Source organism: Brassica napus, chromosome A2, assembly GCF_020379485.1.
Source record: "Brassica napus cultivar Da-Ae chromosome A2, Da-Ae, whole genome shotgun sequence".
Classification (NCBI taxonomy): domain Eukaryota; kingdom Viridiplantae; phylum Streptophyta; class Magnoliopsida; order Brassicales; family Brassicaceae; genus Brassica; species Brassica napus.
In genome coordinates this window covers 14,212,175-14,229,044 of record NC_063435.1, presented here as the reverse complement: position 1 = coordinate 14,229,044, position 16,870 = coordinate 14,212,175, and the positions used below count along the sequence as shown (strand labels likewise).

At 35.6% G+C, this 16,870-nt stretch overlaps 5 protein-coding genes across 5 annotated transcripts; 2 read left to right on the top strand and 3 right to left on the bottom strand.

Moving 5' to 3' along the window:
• The first annotated feature begins 803 nt into the window (after positions 1-803).
• Positions 804-1,974, top strand: LOC125586168 (glycosyltransferase family protein 64 C3-like). Its single transcript, XM_048755993.1, has one exon. The coding sequence runs from the start codon at positions 853-855 to the stop codon at positions 1,876-1,878; it is 1,026 nt and encodes a 341-aa protein (XP_048611950.1). The 5' UTR covers positions 804-852; the 3' UTR covers positions 1,879-1,974.
• Positions 1,975-2,211: 237 nt separating this feature from the next.
• LOC125586165 (probable 2-oxoglutarate-dependent dioxygenase AOP1) lies at positions 2,212-3,445 on the top strand. The gene is made up of 3 exons (XM_048755990.1): positions 2,212-2,588; positions 2,650-2,977; positions 3,059-3,445. The coding sequence occupies exons 1-3, from the start codon at positions 2,212-2,214 to the stop codon at positions 3,347-3,349; spliced, it is 996 nt and encodes a 331-aa protein (XP_048611947.1). The 3' UTR covers positions 3,350-3,445.
• LOC125586159 (gibberellin 3-beta-dioxygenase 4-like) lies at positions 3,350-4,816 on the bottom strand. The gene is made up of 2 exons (XM_048755982.1): positions 4,274-4,816; positions 3,350-4,080 (listed from the first exon to the last, which is right to left on the bottom strand). Exons 1-2 carry the CDS (start codon positions 4,729-4,731, stop codon positions 3,483-3,485), a joined length of 1,056 nt encoding a protein of 351 aa, XP_048611939.1. The 5' UTR covers positions 4,732-4,816; the 3' UTR covers positions 3,350-3,482.
• Positions 4,817-5,366: 550 nt separating this feature from the next.
• LOC106436778 (gibberellin 3-beta-dioxygenase 2) lies at positions 5,367-7,675 on the bottom strand. The gene is made up of 2 exons (XM_013877723.3): positions 6,560-7,675; positions 5,367-6,043 (listed from the first exon to the last, which is right to left on the bottom strand). The coding sequence occupies exons 1-2, from the start codon at positions 7,036-7,038 to the stop codon at positions 5,446-5,448; spliced, it is 1,077 nt and encodes a 358-aa protein (XP_013733177.2). The 5' UTR covers positions 7,039-7,675; the 3' UTR covers positions 5,367-5,445.
• Positions 7,676-13,894: 6,219 nt separating this feature from the next.
• Positions 13,895-16,637, bottom strand: LOC125586152 (katanin p60 ATPase-containing subunit A1-like). Its single transcript, XM_048755972.1, has 7 exons — positions 16,354-16,637; positions 15,721-16,207; positions 15,248-15,448; positions 14,824-15,068; positions 14,578-14,736; positions 14,420-14,507; positions 13,895-14,347 (listed from the first exon to the last, which is right to left on the bottom strand). The coding sequence occupies exons 1-7, from the start codon at positions 16,635-16,637 to the stop codon at positions 14,066-14,068; spliced, it is 1,746 nt and encodes a 581-aa protein (XP_048611929.1). The 3' UTR covers positions 13,895-14,065.
• Between the last annotated feature and the right edge of the window lie 233 nt (positions 16,638-16,870).

Here is a 16,870-nt window from a genome sequence, read left to right as displayed (position 1 = left end):
CTTTCATGCATCCCCTCCTCCAGTTTCACCATTTTATCTGGTTTTCTTTTAACCAATCTATAACAAATAATTGAACTAGATCTCCCTCCCTATCTCTTTTTGGCTAAAAGTTAACTATATCTACATTTATTTATTTTTTGTTTCTATCTGCAATAGGATCCGAGGCAGAGGATTCTGTCAACTCGTGTTTTCTTAATACAATGTTAGTTTCCTGGAAGCTGGAAAACTAATTTTAACAGTTATCAGTGTGTAGTACCTATGACTTTGGCTTAAAATAAACGACCAACTTGTTTTATGGTTTGTCATTTAACCACACATGTCTTGTCGGGTATAAGTGCGCTGGCGGTTTGACACACGGAGTGTGTAGCTTAGATAGTAAATAGTAGCCTAACCTAACAAACTCACCCGTTTTTGTTAGTTAAATGTTTTATATTCTCCTCTCCTACATTACTCTCTCGCACCCACCTACCATACCCTTTCTTTCAAAACATTTGACTTCTAGTTGGGCTTATTTACCCATTTTGCAGACGTTTTACAGAATCACTGGCTCGTCAGCAGGTATCAGGGAAGATAAGAAACCTAGGGTCACATCCTGTTAAGCTTGGTAAAAAAAATATGATATTCATGCACCTCTTACACGTACGAATCTCTTTTCAAAATTTCATTCTTCCTCCTTTCAAAAAGTTTGGGCTTTGCTTGGTTTTAATATTCTTTTGAGCTTAATTATCTTTATCTAGGCCTAATTACATCATTTACGGCATTGTAAACTAAAAGCCCATTTAATTTAGTTCGCACTTCGCCGGGAGGACTTCTGCTTCTCCCGAGATTCGATTGTTCGTTGTGATCTGTTTCATGGATCAAATCGGAACTAGCAATGCCTTCTTCTCCATCTGGTTTCTTCTCTTCCTTGCGCTCTCTGTTACGCCACTCGTGTTTTCGCGCACTCTCTCAGCTGATCCGGATCCGTGTGATGCAATGAAACTTAGAGATTTTCAGAAACTCAGATCGGATCAGATCACCGTCCTAATAAACGGTTACTCTGAGTCCCGTATTCCTCTTCTCCAATCCATCGTGGCCGCGTATTCAGGATCCTCAATCGTCTCCTCAATCTTAGTCCTCTGGGGTAACCCTACCACACCTGCTCAGCTACTTGACCACTTATACCACAACCTCACTCGTTACTCGCTTGGCACAGCTTCCATCTCTCTGATCCAGCAACCATCGAGCAGCCTCAACGCGAGGTTCCTCCCTCGCCCTTCCGTAGACACTCGTGCTGTTTTGATATGCGATGATGACGTGGAGGTGGACAAGAAGTCGCTGGAGTTCGCGTTTTCCGTGTGGAAGTCGAACCCTGATCGTTTATTAGGAATGTTTGTGAGATCGCACGGGTTTGACTTGCTGGGGAAAGACTGGATCTACACTGTTCACCCGGATAAGTACTCCATCGTCCTCACCAAGTTCATGATGATGAAACAAGATTATCTTTTCGAGTATAGCTGCAATGGAGGTGTGGAGATGGAGGAGATGAGGGGGGTTGTGGACACGATGCGTAACTGCGAGGATATACTGATGAATTTTGTAGCTGCGGACAAGTTGAGAGCAGGTCCAATCATGGTGGGAGCAGAGAGAGTTAGGGATTGGGGAGATGCGCGTAATAACGAAGAAGAACAAGAGCAAGTGGAGAATGGGGTGAGAGAAGCTGGGTTGAGCAGTAGAAGAGTGGAACACAGGAAGAGAAGAGGCAAGTGCATTAGGGAGTTTCATAGAGTTATGGGGAAGATGCCGTTGATGTATAGTTATGGTAAGGTTGTTAACTCTGTTGGGGAACAAGGGCTGTGTCGTAAATCCGGAAAGCTTGTCTTTTGTGACCGAGATTGAACCAAATGCTTCAAAGAGTGTATTTGTTTCGACTTGGACAAAGATATGTAACCACTAAACCAACGTTTATAAAATAATAATGAGTTTATTTAGCGACTTGGGATTGTTGGCAAATCAGTAAATTAAAGAAAGCAACATCATATACTGATGACGCATAAAAGAGCCAAAACCGGATCTCTCTTAACGATTGTCCCTTTTCGACGAAGGATCTCATCCCAGTCTACTGTGAATCTATAATTCAATTTGTAAACATATATGTATAAATAGAACGTTGGTATTCTGAATCTAATCTATACACTAATCTTTAGACTCATCATCCCCCAAGACGCTCGAATGGGCTCACATGAAGAGCAGTGCTTACCAATACTAGACTTCTCCCGCGAAAAACTAGTGCCAGGCACGACTCACTGGATCACGATCAGAGACAGCGTGCGAAGAGCCATGGAGGAGCAGGGTTGGTTTGTGGCAGAGTTCAACGGCGTCTCACCAGACCTCAGGGAGGACTTGCTCTCCGGCATGAAGGATATGTATGAGCTGCCGTACGAGGTCAAGATCAAAAACGAGAACCACAAGGCCTCCCATGGCTACATGTCTATGGTCGTCGACGATTACAGGATCCACGAGAGTTTGGGGATCGATTATGCAACAGATCCCCAAGCTTGCAAAGACTTCTCTAAATTACTTTGGCCGCAAGGAAACGATCCCTTAAGGTAAAAAAAATCATAACTCTTTATCATTCCATTTCTGTTGTCTAAATGTTTGATTTTGCAGCCAGACCACACATAGGTACGCAGCGGCAGTAGCGGAGCTAGACCAGACAGTGATGAGGATGCTGTACGAGAGCTATGGAATGGACGAGAAGAAGCACTCGGCGAGCCATTCCGAGTCAACTCGGTACCTGTTGAGGATGCTGAGTTACAGGAGACAGAGAAACGGTGAAGCAAACACGGGTTTCGTATCGCATACTGATAAGAGCTTCATGAGTATCCTCCACCAGAACCACGTCCTAGGTCTCCAGCTCAAAACCATGACCGATCAGTGGGTCGGGTTTAACCCGTCGCCGACAAGATTCGTCGTTCTCTCCGGCATGGGTCTCACGGTAAAGTCTAGTTAAAAATATAAAACTTAAGCAAATGATTTAAGTTATAACTGAATCTTGTTGTTATGGTGGTTGGTGAAGGCGTGGAGTAACGATAGGATAAAGCCGTGTTACCACAGGGTGGTGATGAGCGCAGATGAAGTTAGATACTCTTTAGGTTTTTTCTCCTTCCACAAAGGGACCATCCGTACGCCGGAGGAGCTCGTCGATGACCAACATCCCCTTCGTTACTACCCTTTCGAGCACGACGGTCTCCTCCGCTTCTACGAGTCTTACGTCAACTCCATGAAGAAATCCAGCGAAGATCTTCTCCAGTTATACTGCGGAGTCAAGTCAACCCCTCTGCTCGGTGATCATTCTTTGCCACCGTAATAAATGTATCCACACTCTAACGTGTGCAAGTTTATTATCAGTGTGTTGAGAAAAATGATAATAATGTATTATACTAAATGCAAATTTGATTCGCAACTTTAGTTTTAGTTTAAAACATTCGAACAGAGGAGATTCAATTGGTGGCATTAACCACTCTAATTGCGTCCAATGCCTTGTCGAAAACCTCAAATTTGATTCGGAGATATTCACTCCAAGTAACTGGCCGGTATAGACACGGTCCAACCGGACCAACTATCTTTGATATTGGACTTATCTCCACTTCACCGGCTGGACCACCCCACAGATACGCTATCGATATTCTTGACTTGGTTCGGTTAACCCTTGCTCGGTGAACCACGCTAGGAAACTTCCCATTCGATAGAATGTGAAAGAGGTCGCCGATGTTGACCACAAGAACACCAGGAATGGGCTCTACCGTAACCCAACCGGACTCTTCTTTGAACACTTGTAGCCCTCCCATGTTGCTCTGGTGCAAAATGGTTAGGAGACATGAGTCGGTATGAGCGGCTAGACCCATGGCTCTTTCTGGCTCAGGACAAACCGGGTAATGGTTTAGTCGTATGACGCTTTGGCCCATTTTTGATCCAGATTTCTCGGTCTTCTGAGCCCATTCGATGTCGTCTACGGTGACACCAAGTGAGCCTAATATGCATGATAGAAGTCTGCTCGCTAAGTTTTCCATTTCACCCTTGTACTCTTCGATTATTCCGCTGCGCATGAAAAACACCCAAAAAAGACTCAAGAATCACCGTTGAGTGTTAGAAAGCCAAGATCTAATCATTATTTATAAAGTTAATTAACTTGCATGTGAAAAGCTCATAATCAGTAATATAAGTTTCATTTCATTTGAAACACTTTTGTAAACTATCCAATACATGTGTGTGTAAGTGTAGTGGACTTTACCAGTATTTGGTGTAATCACGGGGCCAAATAGTAAGGAACTGGTTGCGGTAGGAGCCATCGGCGATTGTCAACCCTTCAGACCACATTTTCTTCTCGAAGAAAAGAGAGATTCGAGGTTCTCCGTACCCACTAACTCCTTTATTAGAGGAAGCAGCCTCGAGTTTCCTCTCTGACGGCATATCGAAAAAGGTTTTGGAGAGAGATTCAACGTCGTCGAGGAGACTTTGAGGAATCCCGTGGTTGGCTATCTGAAACGCTCCCCACGTTTTGCATGCATTTCCTAACAAAGTGGTGACTTCAGGATCGGAGAGGTTTATGACCGGAATGGACTCTTTCACAGCGGCGGAGGAGGGAGGGAGAATGGAGTCAGCAGCGGTGAGTTTCCAGGTGAATGAGTCTGGGAGTGTTTGGAGACTGCCTAAGTTTCCAATAGACACATCTTCATTTATTGAAGGCATGGCTGGTGTAAATTGAGGGTGTTAGGATTTGGTGAGACTGGGATGCTCATGATATATAACAATTACTTAGGATATATATACACAGAACACACACATATGTTATGAATATATGTTGATCACAACAAGTTTAATACATGCATATATGATGAGGATAAATCCTTTTTTGATTCTTGTCCTTTTCTGGAGCTACACATGTTAAGGTCTAAGCTAGTGTATTATGGATTGGTAGAATACATCTTATTGGGTATTTCCAACTAAACCTAAGCAATTTGATTGGATCCACGTATTAATATTGACAAATGTTGGTTTCTCTATATTGATTATGTAATTTTACTTATAACTTATTGACAATAACTCGGATAATGCCATTTTCCAAATAAAACTAGCAATTTGACTGGCATGTTATGATTAAAACAAGTGTGTTCATGCATGGTGTGAGTTACAAATTGTTGTTTTGTCATTATTACTTTATGGAGAGCTTTTAATGACCCCAGGACTTGATTCCTTTAGAGATAAGTACTTATTTATTGCTTAAACATCAAAATCAAGCAAGTTTTCACATTTAAAAAAAATGGCGGGGGAAATGGGAAATGTACCTTGATTCATGTATTTTATCCAGTAAAGTGCTCGTGTAATGAGGTAAAATAAAATATTAATTATTAATCATATTACCCAGATAAAAGCTGTACAATAATGAAAGTACAAATGTAAACATCAAGATATTTGGTCTGAAGACAGATAGTTTCTAATAAAGGAAAGAGACTGATTAAAATGAGTAGCTTTGGTTGCAAGGTACTGCTTCCAAGTAAGAGATGGGTAAAGAGGAGAATGGAGAGGATCAACGAGTTTGGGAAGCGGAGAGATCATTAGATCAGAAGGTGGACCCCACAGGTAAGCCATGGAGAAGCGAGATCGGAGGTGGTTAACCCTAGCTCGATGAAGCACGCTCGGGAATATTCCGTTGGTCAAAATGTGGAGTAAGTCACCGACGTTGACCACTAGTGAGCCAGGGACAGGTGGCACGGTGATCCAGCCCACGTCATCCCTGAAAACTTGGAGACCGGCGGTGTTGTTCTGGTACAGTATGGTCAAGAGAGTTGAGTCGGTATGTGCTGCGAGACCCATTGCTCGGTCCGGTTCTGGACATATTGGATAGTGGTTTAGTTGGATAGCTGCTTGTGCTCCTTGAAAGTCTGAAATGGGACCGGCCCATTCAATGTCTTTTTCTTCAACTCCAAGTGCGCCTAATGCCAGCCACATCAGCTTGGCTGCCAACTTTTGCATATGCTCCTCATACTCTTGAATAATTTTACTGTTGAATCGATGTGACAATCAGATGAAATCTTAAAACGTATACAAATCTTCATACAAAAACTGAGACAGGTCTATTAATGCGTCCATCAGCCTTTTTTTTCCTACCATAAATGCCATTGTGTTTTGTTACTGCTTACTATATAGTATACAGACATCCCACTGATCGTTGAGACACATATAATCTTTGGTGGGTCTATCAGCTTCCATTGTGCTTTTAACTAAACTTCAACATGGCAAGATATTTCGATTCCTATTTTTCCTTTTTCGGATTATTCCTACTCGTATCCATAAGAAAATAACGAAATATATAATAGTCAACTGTAATGCACTAACGTCCACTAATCTTATTTTTGGTTGAGCCGGTATAATCTTATTTTTTTACTTTAAGAGAAGTGGATATATATGTTGATATGCTATTTACGGTCTGTAGTTACAAGAAAACGAATCTTAGATAAAGATATATAGTTTTTCTCTTGTCCCAAAAAAAATAAGATAAAGATATATATGTAGATACCAGTATTTGAGGTGCTGCCTGGGCCAGAGTTTGTGGAAATCATCAAGTGGGGAACCAATAACTGTGAAACCTTCGGACCACATTTGTTTGTTGAAGAAAGAAGCAATACGAGCAACCCCGTAGCCGGAGATGCCATCCTCCCGTCGAGCCGCCTTGAGCTTCCGGTTGACGGGAAGCTGGAAAAGGCTTCCAGTGAGGAACTCAATGTCGTCGAGAAGCCGTGAGGGCACTCCGTGGTTTGTGATCTGGAATGCCCCCCACGTGGTACAAGCATGGCCAACACGAGTGGCCACGTGGGGATCGGAGAGGTCGATGAACGGTAGAGATTCGTCGGAAGAGGAGGCGGAGAAGAGGAGATCGTCTTTGGGGGTCCATGTGTAGGAGTCTGGGAGGTGACGGAGGGATGTGAAGTCGGGTAAGTTTGAGAGTGGGATGTGAATGGGATGCGATATGAACACATCGCTTAACGTTGAGTGCATGATTTGATTGGTATAAAGGTTTATAGATAAAAATTTATTAGAATGTGAGTATATTATTCTCTTAGCTAGTGTTCCCTTTTGGTATGAATATGATGTTTGGTGGAGAAGAGGAGTAGGAGTCGGAGGGTATTTATAGTAGTCAAGACTGAAGTGCAGTGAATGAGCGTATTTGATATGTGAGGACAAAGGCTCCTTCTAATCTCATTCTTATTTGGTTATAAAATTCTTCCTTTTCTGTCCAAATAATTTTCGTTTCTAACTTAGATTTAACGATTTTGTTTGTATATGTCTGTATGTTTTTTTTTTGACTAAGTGTGTGTCTGGATGTTTTTCTTTTCTTTTTACAGAATATGCTAATTTGCTATTTTTGTTGTGTATTCATTTTAGTTTTTATAGGAGAGAACAACATTATAATTTGGCTAGCCTGTTGCAATTTTTCCTCTTTTAAACATTAGTTCTATTGAAAACCTAACCTCAGTGTCAATCTCTTATATATTAATTGAGAAGCATTACAACATTTTTTTGTAGTCATGTATCATCAGTAGGATGATTCTTAGAATCATTTGAGAAAATAAGTTGGTCAATCTAAATATATAATAAACTTTTTATTAAACTAACCATAAATTTATTATTAATGTTCTTTGCTAATTTCTTAAATAAAAACTACGAAATTATATAATGTGGCTAAAATATATATGACAATTAATGATTTTGGATAATAATGATTTAATAAAATTAGTATATATTTGATCATATTTGTTTGATTTTAAACTATTAAAAAAATTAAACAACTACATTAACCATATAATAAAAAATTTGATTTTTATGTATATGTTATAATTTGAATTTTTTAAAACGACTATAAATTACTAAAACTGTTAAAAGTTTCACATTCAAATTTGTGATCCATGATTTAATTTTTTTTGTTATGACAAAATGCGAATGATTACAAAATCATATAAGTAGAAAGTCTCATTTACTAAGTATGAACTACTAATAAAATCATATATATATATTATTTTAAATTAAACTACATACCATATAAAAATACATAAATATTTTAATTTTAAAGTTTACTTGAACAAATTTTTTTTTGATAAAAGCTTTTAAAAAATATTGAGAACTTAAATTTTTTAAAATTATAAATTACTAAAACTATTAATCCGACAATGAAAATTTTGTTATTAGTGATTTAAAAGTTTTTGTTATAAAATATACAAATTATCAAAAAACATATTAATAGACATCATCATTTAATATATATTAGTATTAAAATATACTATATATATGTTAATATCATTTAAATTTAAATATATATCATATCAAATAGAAAAAAATATTGTTTGGATTAATAAATTTATTTATATGTTTGCACTAATTTAATTATATATGTAATAGTTACTGACTTTTTAATTATTCAATATATATTTATTACTTCATAATATGTAAAAACATATAATACATAAAATAATTTTTATATGTATTATTTATTTTAAGCAATGCGCATATCTCAACCTAGTATCTTTCGAAAAAAAAAGACAATTGTTAGCTAAACAAAAATTTAAGAATGTCCTACAAAAATATGTACTTTCCGAATATTAAATTTCAAAGCTATATGTTATCACGCTTGAATAATCAGGTTTACATTAAAATAATTAATTTGCTCCACAAATTTATAAAAGTACGTACAATCGCTTAAAAAATATTTTATTATGATAAAAATACAATAATATTTTATTATAAAACAATTGCTTACAACAACAAAAATCTGCCAAGTGTGGAGATTTACTAAAAAAAAACTATTATATTGAAGTGAGTTTACCCACTCCAAACCCAATCTAAAAATCCGGTCTAATAATCTAAAAGTTCGATAAAAAGACAATAAGGCACAAAAGATTAAGGCTCATCTTGAGTTCGGAGAAGGATTAATCTGACATGACTTGATCAACCCAAAACATAAAGAAAATCAAAACATTGAAAATGGTCTTCAAAATGTCGGATACTCACAGAAAACTATGCGACCATTACGATTCTTTTCCTAACAACTACTATCAAAGAAAATGCAATGAAAAAGGAAAGGAGGGATCCAAACTTTGTTTTTTTACTAAAATTACTTTTGTGTTCACTAATATATTTTTGTACTAGATGATAACCCGTGCGCATGCACCGAGTGAGTTCATATAATAATGTTTATTAATTAAATGGTTTTAATAAACCACACACTACAGTCTTTATCGATTGTAAAATGACGAATACAAATGTTGGTCTCTTAAATTTATCAGCTAATTTTAATTACTTTTAAGACTTTATATGTACAAAATAAAATTAAGTTTTCCGGCTGACACAAATCACCAAAACTAAATAGCCAACATCAATTGTATAATGACGAAAGTGGATTAGGTTTTCTGCTCTCGATTTGTTTACTAATTACTCTTCATAAGTGAATTTTCTACCTCTAAAATTGTGTTTTTGTTCTCGTCACTATTTCACTGATATGAGTTTAGTTTCTTTTTTAATTTATTCTATAAATTCAGTGAATTACATAAGCGTTAATTTTAAAAGATGGACATCTGTAAAAATTAGTTCTACTCCAGATACATATCTAATAATCAAAATTTTGAAGAAAATCACCGACAAACTCTTTTAACAAGTTAGTGTTCAAATCTAATATATAAAGTTGTTATAAAATATAAGTGCAGACTTGAAATATAAATGTGTGTCTAGTATATATTCACCAGTTCGGTCCTAAAATCATCTAATTCTAAAGCAACAAAACAAATTACTTATTTTATTAGCTTAGGCTTTTGAGGTTTAGTTACTTAAGAGTATACAAATAATAATATATATAATACTTTACAATTCTAGTATATGTAAACTATGTATAAATAATAACTGTTTGATTTATTAAATAAAAAACCAGAAAACTTATAATAAATTGTACAAAACTCTCATTTTTACAATTATAATAGCTATATAGGAATATTAGAGAGAAATAAATATTAGACGAATGATCAAATCTCTCATTCTTCGAACAAACTCAAAAGGAGGTGATTAGAATTTTATCATGATATTTCATTAAAAGTTTCTTAGGAATAAAAATTAAAACTAAATTATTTAATCTAAATGAAGTAATATATATTGCTTCCAATATTAAAAATCACTTCGATTTGAAGAAGTGTGTTTTTGGGATTGTCAGAATCAAATAAGATATTAGAAACTACATTTTTAAAAAATATTTTGTATACATAAAAGTATATACATAAGAGTAAACACATAAATCAAAACCAATACTGTTTGTAATTTACAATCACGTTTTTGATAAATAAATCAAAACAATCATTTTATTTACTTTATATGGTATAAATTAGACTTTAGTGATATTGACATAGATATATAGTATATTTTAATATAAATATTTATTAGTGATACTTCTTATTCATATGATTTTTTTACATTTGTATATTTTGCTGTAACAAAAATTTACACTGTTAACTACAAAACTTTTAATGTGAGATTTTTCAATACAAATTTCAAAATTAACATATTAAGATCTCAATAACTTTTTTACTGTAAATTTTAAAATTAACATATTTATATATATATTTTTATATAGTATATAATTTATTTCAAATGATATTACTATATATATATAATATCTATTAATGACACTTCATATTCATACAATTTGTTAGGGCTGGCATTTTATCCGATACCCATATCTGAATCCGATTTAAAAATCCGAACCGAAGTAGCAAAATACCCGAACGATTGTTGAATTCGGAGAGATTGGATATCCGAACCTAAACGGGTAATATCCGAATCCGAACGGATATTCGAAGATAACCAAACATAAATATATTTAACCTTATATTTCTAGTTTAATTCTCTCATTTTATTCAAAATAATTATATTTATTATGCACATTGCTCAAAATTAGATAATATACGTATAATTATGGAAAAAATCATTTGTTACTCACTTAAAATACATATCAGGCTCTTGTTTATTGCATTAACAAAAGTTCATCTAAAATTTTAAAACAACAACTAAATTAGTGTCTTTCTATTTTTAAAGTTTTAACTTCAAACCTATTAATATTTTAATCTTTTAAAAATTTGATAACCATTTAAGTTAAAAGTATATTTTAAATACAAAAAACTTAAACAATGAATAATTTGTTTATTTTTTCTTCAAAATTTAAATATTCGAATCTGACCCAAAATAGCTGAACCCAAACATAAAATACCCGACCCGTAGTGTAGAAATATCCAAACTGGTTCTATACATTTATATTGAAATACTCGATACGAATCCGAACGCCCACCCTACAAAATATGATCATTTGTATCTTTCTTGAGCAAAAAAAAATTAAACTATTGATCACAAAAATTTTAATGTGGAAATTTTACCATTTTTAGTAATTTATAGTCGTTTTTTTAAATTCAAAATATAACATAGAAGAAAAAATCTAATTTTTTTATTATATGCTTAATGTGATTATTTAATTTCTTTTAATAATATAAAATTATACAAAAAAGAGAGAGGATACAAAAATTGTTATCAAATATGTATTATTCATAATCATTAATTATCATATATGTGTTAATCATATTAGGCAATTTCGTAGCTTTTAGTTAACGAAAAAAATTATTTTTTTGTACACTATTAATGAATTTGATTGTTAGTTTAATAAAAATCATAGTATATGTTTATATAAACCAACTTATTTTTCTAAGAATTCTAAGAATCATCTTCGTGATGACACGTGGCTACGAAAACACGTTGTAATGCTTCAGAATTAATATATAGGGGATATGTTGTTCATCACAGTCGAATAAGTTTTTTTTTTCTTTTGTCATCTAGTCGAATAAGTTTACAAAATCAATAACATATGTTTTTCATATCAAAGCTATCAGTAAATAATCTTCTTACAAACTATTTTTTAGTAATTTCTGATCATGTAGACTAAAGCTAAACCCTATAATTTTACTGAAGCTAGTTCGTAATCGCAACTCAAAAAAAAAAGCCGTCAAAACTATATAGAAAAGAATGTTATTATTAAATTTCTCCCAAACAGTGTTGTTATTATATATCATTCCAGAAGAATAGTCAAATTTACCTTTTAAACACAACATGGCATTAAGGAGATCAACTCATGTGCCAATGCCATGAGGGCTATGACCTCTCACTAAACAGCAAACTCGTCTCTCATGCCTCAACTAAATAGCAATTTCGTCATTTTGGTTGCTCTGTAAAGATAAACATGAATGATGAATCTAAAGAGAAATTGTTAGCCATCATGCTTACCTCATAAAACGAGATCATTCTATACAAATCCCACTTACGCTTTCTAATGAAAAGTTGGTATATATAATGTTCCTATAAAGAATACATGATGCGTTTAATTTTCTCTTTTTGACGTCCCACCTGGCTCTCACTAGTCTCTAGCAAGAGAGACGACAAAATACGAAAGAGATTTGCCACTTGATTCTTGTGGCCACTTAATTATTCTCGCATATATCTAAGAGAAACCGCCTAATTTACAGATATAGTAGCATTCCTAACCCAGCAAATTAAAATGAAAAAAATATCAACTTATAAAGTTAATGAATGATCAACCATTATTTTGAAAGTTTATCCTTTAGGCTAAAATATGAAATTATTTTATTGATACATAACTGATTAAAACATAGAATATAGAATTCAAAATTCAAAATTTTCTCTGATCGTTAGAAATGTTTGTAATAACAAACTACTTAGTTTTTTTTTGTGGGGGTAAATCAAACTACTTATACTACTTAGTTTTTGTCACATACTTTGGAATTTAGTTGGATTTGAATCCAAGCTTTTTGTTTTTTAATCAATTTTTTTGATTTAAACATAAATTCTTTAAACATTCAACGACCGTGAGAAAATTTGTACAGTGTTTTTTTTCTTCTTTTTCAGTTTAACTGGAAAATATAAACCAAGAGTTAATTAGATTAACTGAAGGTTCTAGTTTTAGTCATATAGATAGGTTATTATACAGTTTCTTGGTCTAAGTTTGTTTCTCTCGCACGCTGTGCTTGGTATTATTTTTCTGATAAATTAGTTATTTGTTATTATGGTAGGGAAATACGATTTCTTGATTACTACGTAAGTTGTACGTACGATAATTTGTGTTGTTGACTTGTTGTTGTGTTGTTAGTTTTCAGCACAAGAACATGTTATATCTTACAAACCGAATATATATATATGGAAAGACAACACACATAATTAAGTATATAACACATGGACATGCACATCATCACTTGCATTTCATGTGTACGTGTTCCTCAGCTAATCACATCTATTTCCATCTCATCACGAATTCACGATCACAGCAATTATATTTTATACTTATATTCACTCCAATTGTTTCTTACATCAGAATATATAATGATACTTCGACACTCGGAATCGTTTTAACTTTTGCGTTTTTCTGTTAAGTCAATTCAATATCGAACATATATAATAACAACACAATCAAGGAGTTGAAATGCCTTTCTGACATGGTTGATAATACTCCACGTTGAAATAACGCCTATCTTTCATATCCATCTGACTTGTTTAATTTGGGTTCTATTATTAAAAGAAAAAACTGTTAAAAACACCACTAAGGTATTTGATAATATATGTCGGACTCTGACCTCTTCCACTCATAACTCAATGTTTTTAGTTTTAACTGATTAGAGAATTTAATATCCTGCTGTTCAGCATTTTGAATCCAGTTTCTAAAGAATTATTTTTAATTAAGCTCCACTACTACCCTTCATTCCAAAAGAGACTTAGAAGAAAGAAATTTTAAAAGGAAAGATTTACTTCATGCAAAAAACAATGAAAAAAAAATACAATAATTTCTTCGGAGTTGTATGGAATATACGTATTAGAAACAACAGAACATGATCAAATTAATAAATAACAATAATATAAACAACAACACAAATAGCACACACATTCTTTGGATTTGAGAGACTAATAATTAGAAAAAGTGGTTGGTTCCAAGGGTTTAAGCAGATCCAAACTCAGAGAACCACTTCTCGTGTTTCTCGATATCGGAGGAAGACACACTCGGCTGCACCTTCTTAATGGCCTCTTCGAAATCACACATTGCCACAGGATCGTTTGAGATATCGTCCTTTGACATGTTCTTTATCTCATCCCTTGTTTTCCCTGCTATCTTACGTCTCATCCCGTTCATTGACGCGTCCCTGCACACGTTTGTCAGATCGTCTCCACTGTATCCTTCCGTTCTCCTAGCCACATCTTCAATGTTTACATCACTCGCCACCTGAAACACCCACCCATTACATTGCATCGAGCAAACAGAGATAATTATTAGTATTCATATCACAAAACTAACCTCAACTGTTCTCAGATTGATATTGATAAGAGCCTTGCGACTTTCTAAATCTGGAAGTGGGATGTATATACGTTTTTCCAGCCTCCTCCTGCATGAGTATTACGAGCTCAAGAGTCAGTCAGCAGTCTCATTGTATTTGAGCAAACAAGAATACGTACCTGAGAGCTTCATCTATGTCCCATGGAAAATTGGTAGCTGCCAACACCATCACTATTTTGCGACTTCCATCTTCATTTGTCGCTGTATTGCTCACTCCATCTACTTGGACTAGGAGTTCCGATTTCACCCTTCTTGACGACTCATGCTCTCCAGAACCCCTACATCCATACACACATTCATCAATTTTACACATGGACTCAACCCGGTCTTGAAATCAGTCTCAGTGTGGTGAACAAGAGAATTACCCACGAGAATTGCAAAGAGAGTCGATCTCGTCAATAAAAATTGTGCTTGGAGCATATGCCCTGGCAAGATCAAACAGGCATCTTACCATCCGCTCACTCTCCCCGCGCCATTTTGAAGCTAATGTAGCAGAGGAGACGTTGAAGAAGGTGGTACCACACTCTGTTGCAACCGCTTTTGCCAACAGAGTTTTACCTGTTCCAGGAGGACCAAACATGAGTACTCCTTTCCACGGTCTCCGGATACCCTGAAGCGAGACAAAAAAAGATCGATCAAATTAAGCTTCCTCCATAATTGGAAGATAAAAAAAACATTAAGACTGAAAGTACATAACAGCGGACTAGACACTTTCATTTCTCTTTCTTAGTTTGGTACAGAGCCTAGTAAAGATAGTATTTAAAGTATAAATACATAGAAACAAAGTACCTGAAAATATTCAGGCATCCATAAAGGAAGGACAACAGCCTCCTCAAGGAGCCTTTTGGCTTCAGACAAACCTGCAACATCATCCCAACGGACACCAGGAGTAGAGTCCAACACATCCCTTTCAAGCATAGCAGCCAGGTCTTCATCAGGTCCCTCATACAATCCCCGTTTTGACTTGCCGTCTTCAGCATCCCCTCCATTCTGATTGATTATATCATCGTGAAAGCCACAAGCTTTATTAGTTGATAGCAATTAAGTGGAACCTACTCACTCAGCATCACCACCATACATAAGAACATAGAATACCAATCTATCAAATCTCCAAATATGGAATCCAGCACTAGACATGAATACATGATTACATCACTAGTTCTACTAATGCATAAGAAGTTAGAACGGAAACGCCATAGCTAACTTCAACTATTTGCAGTAAACCATACATACATTAAAAGGCAGGAAAACATAAAGCTTACCGTGGAATCAGGTTTGGTAGATTTGGAGGCAGGTCCTTTCTTTCCGGAAGCAGAAGAGCGGGCGCTTGCAGCAGCAGACTTACTGCCTCTTCCACCACGGGAAGGTGGAGTAGTCCGTGTAGTAGGGCCAGCAGCACCAGCACCAGCACGAGCCCAAGCCCCATCTTGAGGAGACTTTCGCATACCAGGCCTGGCGGGTCTTCGGGTAGAAACATCACGGGTGGGAGGCCTCCAGACATCAGGATCATCCATGGGAGCACCGGAGGAGGAGGAGGAAGTAGGATACTCATCCAAGGGCTGAAAGACAAAGGAAGATCTGGTACTATTGATGGGCGGAGAAGCAGCACGACTACGACCAGTGGGAGCTTCCTTAAAAGCTCTCCTCTCTGCATCCAACTGCTTCACAACTTCAGTCTCTTCCATTATAGCCTTCTTAACGTTCATCCATTTAGTCCGCGTCATAGGATCATCAACGCTGTTTAAATGCCTACAAACAGTAACCAATAATCTCATCATCTCTCTTTCTCTACATACAGTTCCTCCTAGAATCAAACTAGCTAGGGCTCGAAGCAATTGCCGAAGGGGTTGATCAAATTAAAATGTAGATAAAAGAGAGAAAGGAGGTAGAGTTACTTGTTGATCTGAGCAAGGGCGCCATCGAAGAAGATGACAGAAGTGTCGTAGGAACCTTCTAGTGCGTATTCTCTTGCTAATTTCAAGTGATCTTGTAGACCCGCCAACGAGTTACTACTACTTCCCATTTCCTCTATTTCAATACACAATCTCTTTGAGTCTCGCAAATCTCGGGACCTATAAATTTTCCCCCCTTCTCTCGGCTCTCCAGATTTACGAGACTCGTCGGCGAAGTTGGAACCGATGTGGAAGACGATGTAGAAGAAGAAGAAGATGGACGTCATGTAAATGGTCCACTCTCTCTTTATTCGGGTTTATTTCAAATTTAGATCCAGGCCCATTTACGGCCCACCTTAAATCCAATAAAGTTAAACAATCGATTCCTTACAACTTTATTCTCTTGTTTCGTTCAAAAATTAAAGTTTCAAACTAAAGAAGGTTTGGTTATAAAAGTGTCCATTGTCAGCTTACCCTCTTCTTATGTTTAACGTCTAACCAATATTTGAATCATCTCAAG

Coding starts and splice junctions, on each gene's coding strand:
- LOC125586168 (XM_048755993.1), top strand. CDS start 853: ATGGATCAAATCGGAACTAGCAATGCCTTCTTCTCCATCTGGTTTCTT.
- LOC125586165 (XM_048755990.1), top strand. CDS start 2,212: ATGGGCTCACATGAAGAGCAGTGCTTACCAATACTAGACTTCTCCCGC. Junction 2,589..2,649: donor CAAGGAAACGATCCCTTAAG/GTAAAAAAAATC, acceptor TTGATTTTGCAG/CCAGACCACACATAGGTACG. Junction 2,978..3,058: donor TCTCCGGCATGGGTCTCACG/GTAAAGTCTAGT, acceptor TGGTTGGTGAAG/GCGTGGAGTAACGATAGGAT.
- LOC125586159 (XM_048755982.1), bottom strand. CDS start 4,731: ATGCCTTCAATAAATGAAGATGTGTCTATTGGAAACTTAGGCAGTCTC. Junction 4,081..4,273: donor CGTGATTACACCAAATACTG/GTAAAGTCCACT, acceptor TTTCATGCGCAG/CGGAATAATCGAAGAGTACA.
- LOC106436778 (XM_013877723.3), bottom strand. CDS start 7,038: ATGCACTCAACGTTAAGCGATGTGTTCATATCGCATCCCATTCACATC. Junction 6,044..6,559: donor AGGCAGCACCTCAAATACTG/GTATCTACATAT, acceptor TCGATTCAACAG/TAAAATTATTCAAGAGTATG.
- LOC125586152 (XM_048755972.1), bottom strand. CDS start 16,637: ATGACGTCCATCTTCTTCTTCTTCTACATCGTCTTCCACATCGGTTCC. Junction 16,208..16,353: donor GCCCTTGCTCAGATCAACAA/GTAACTCTACCT, acceptor TACTGTTTGTAG/GCATTTAAACAGCGTTGATG. Junction 15,069..15,247: donor GGATGCCTGAATATTTTCAG/GTACTTTGTTTC, acceptor GTCTCGCTTCAG/GGTATCCGGAGACCGTGGAA.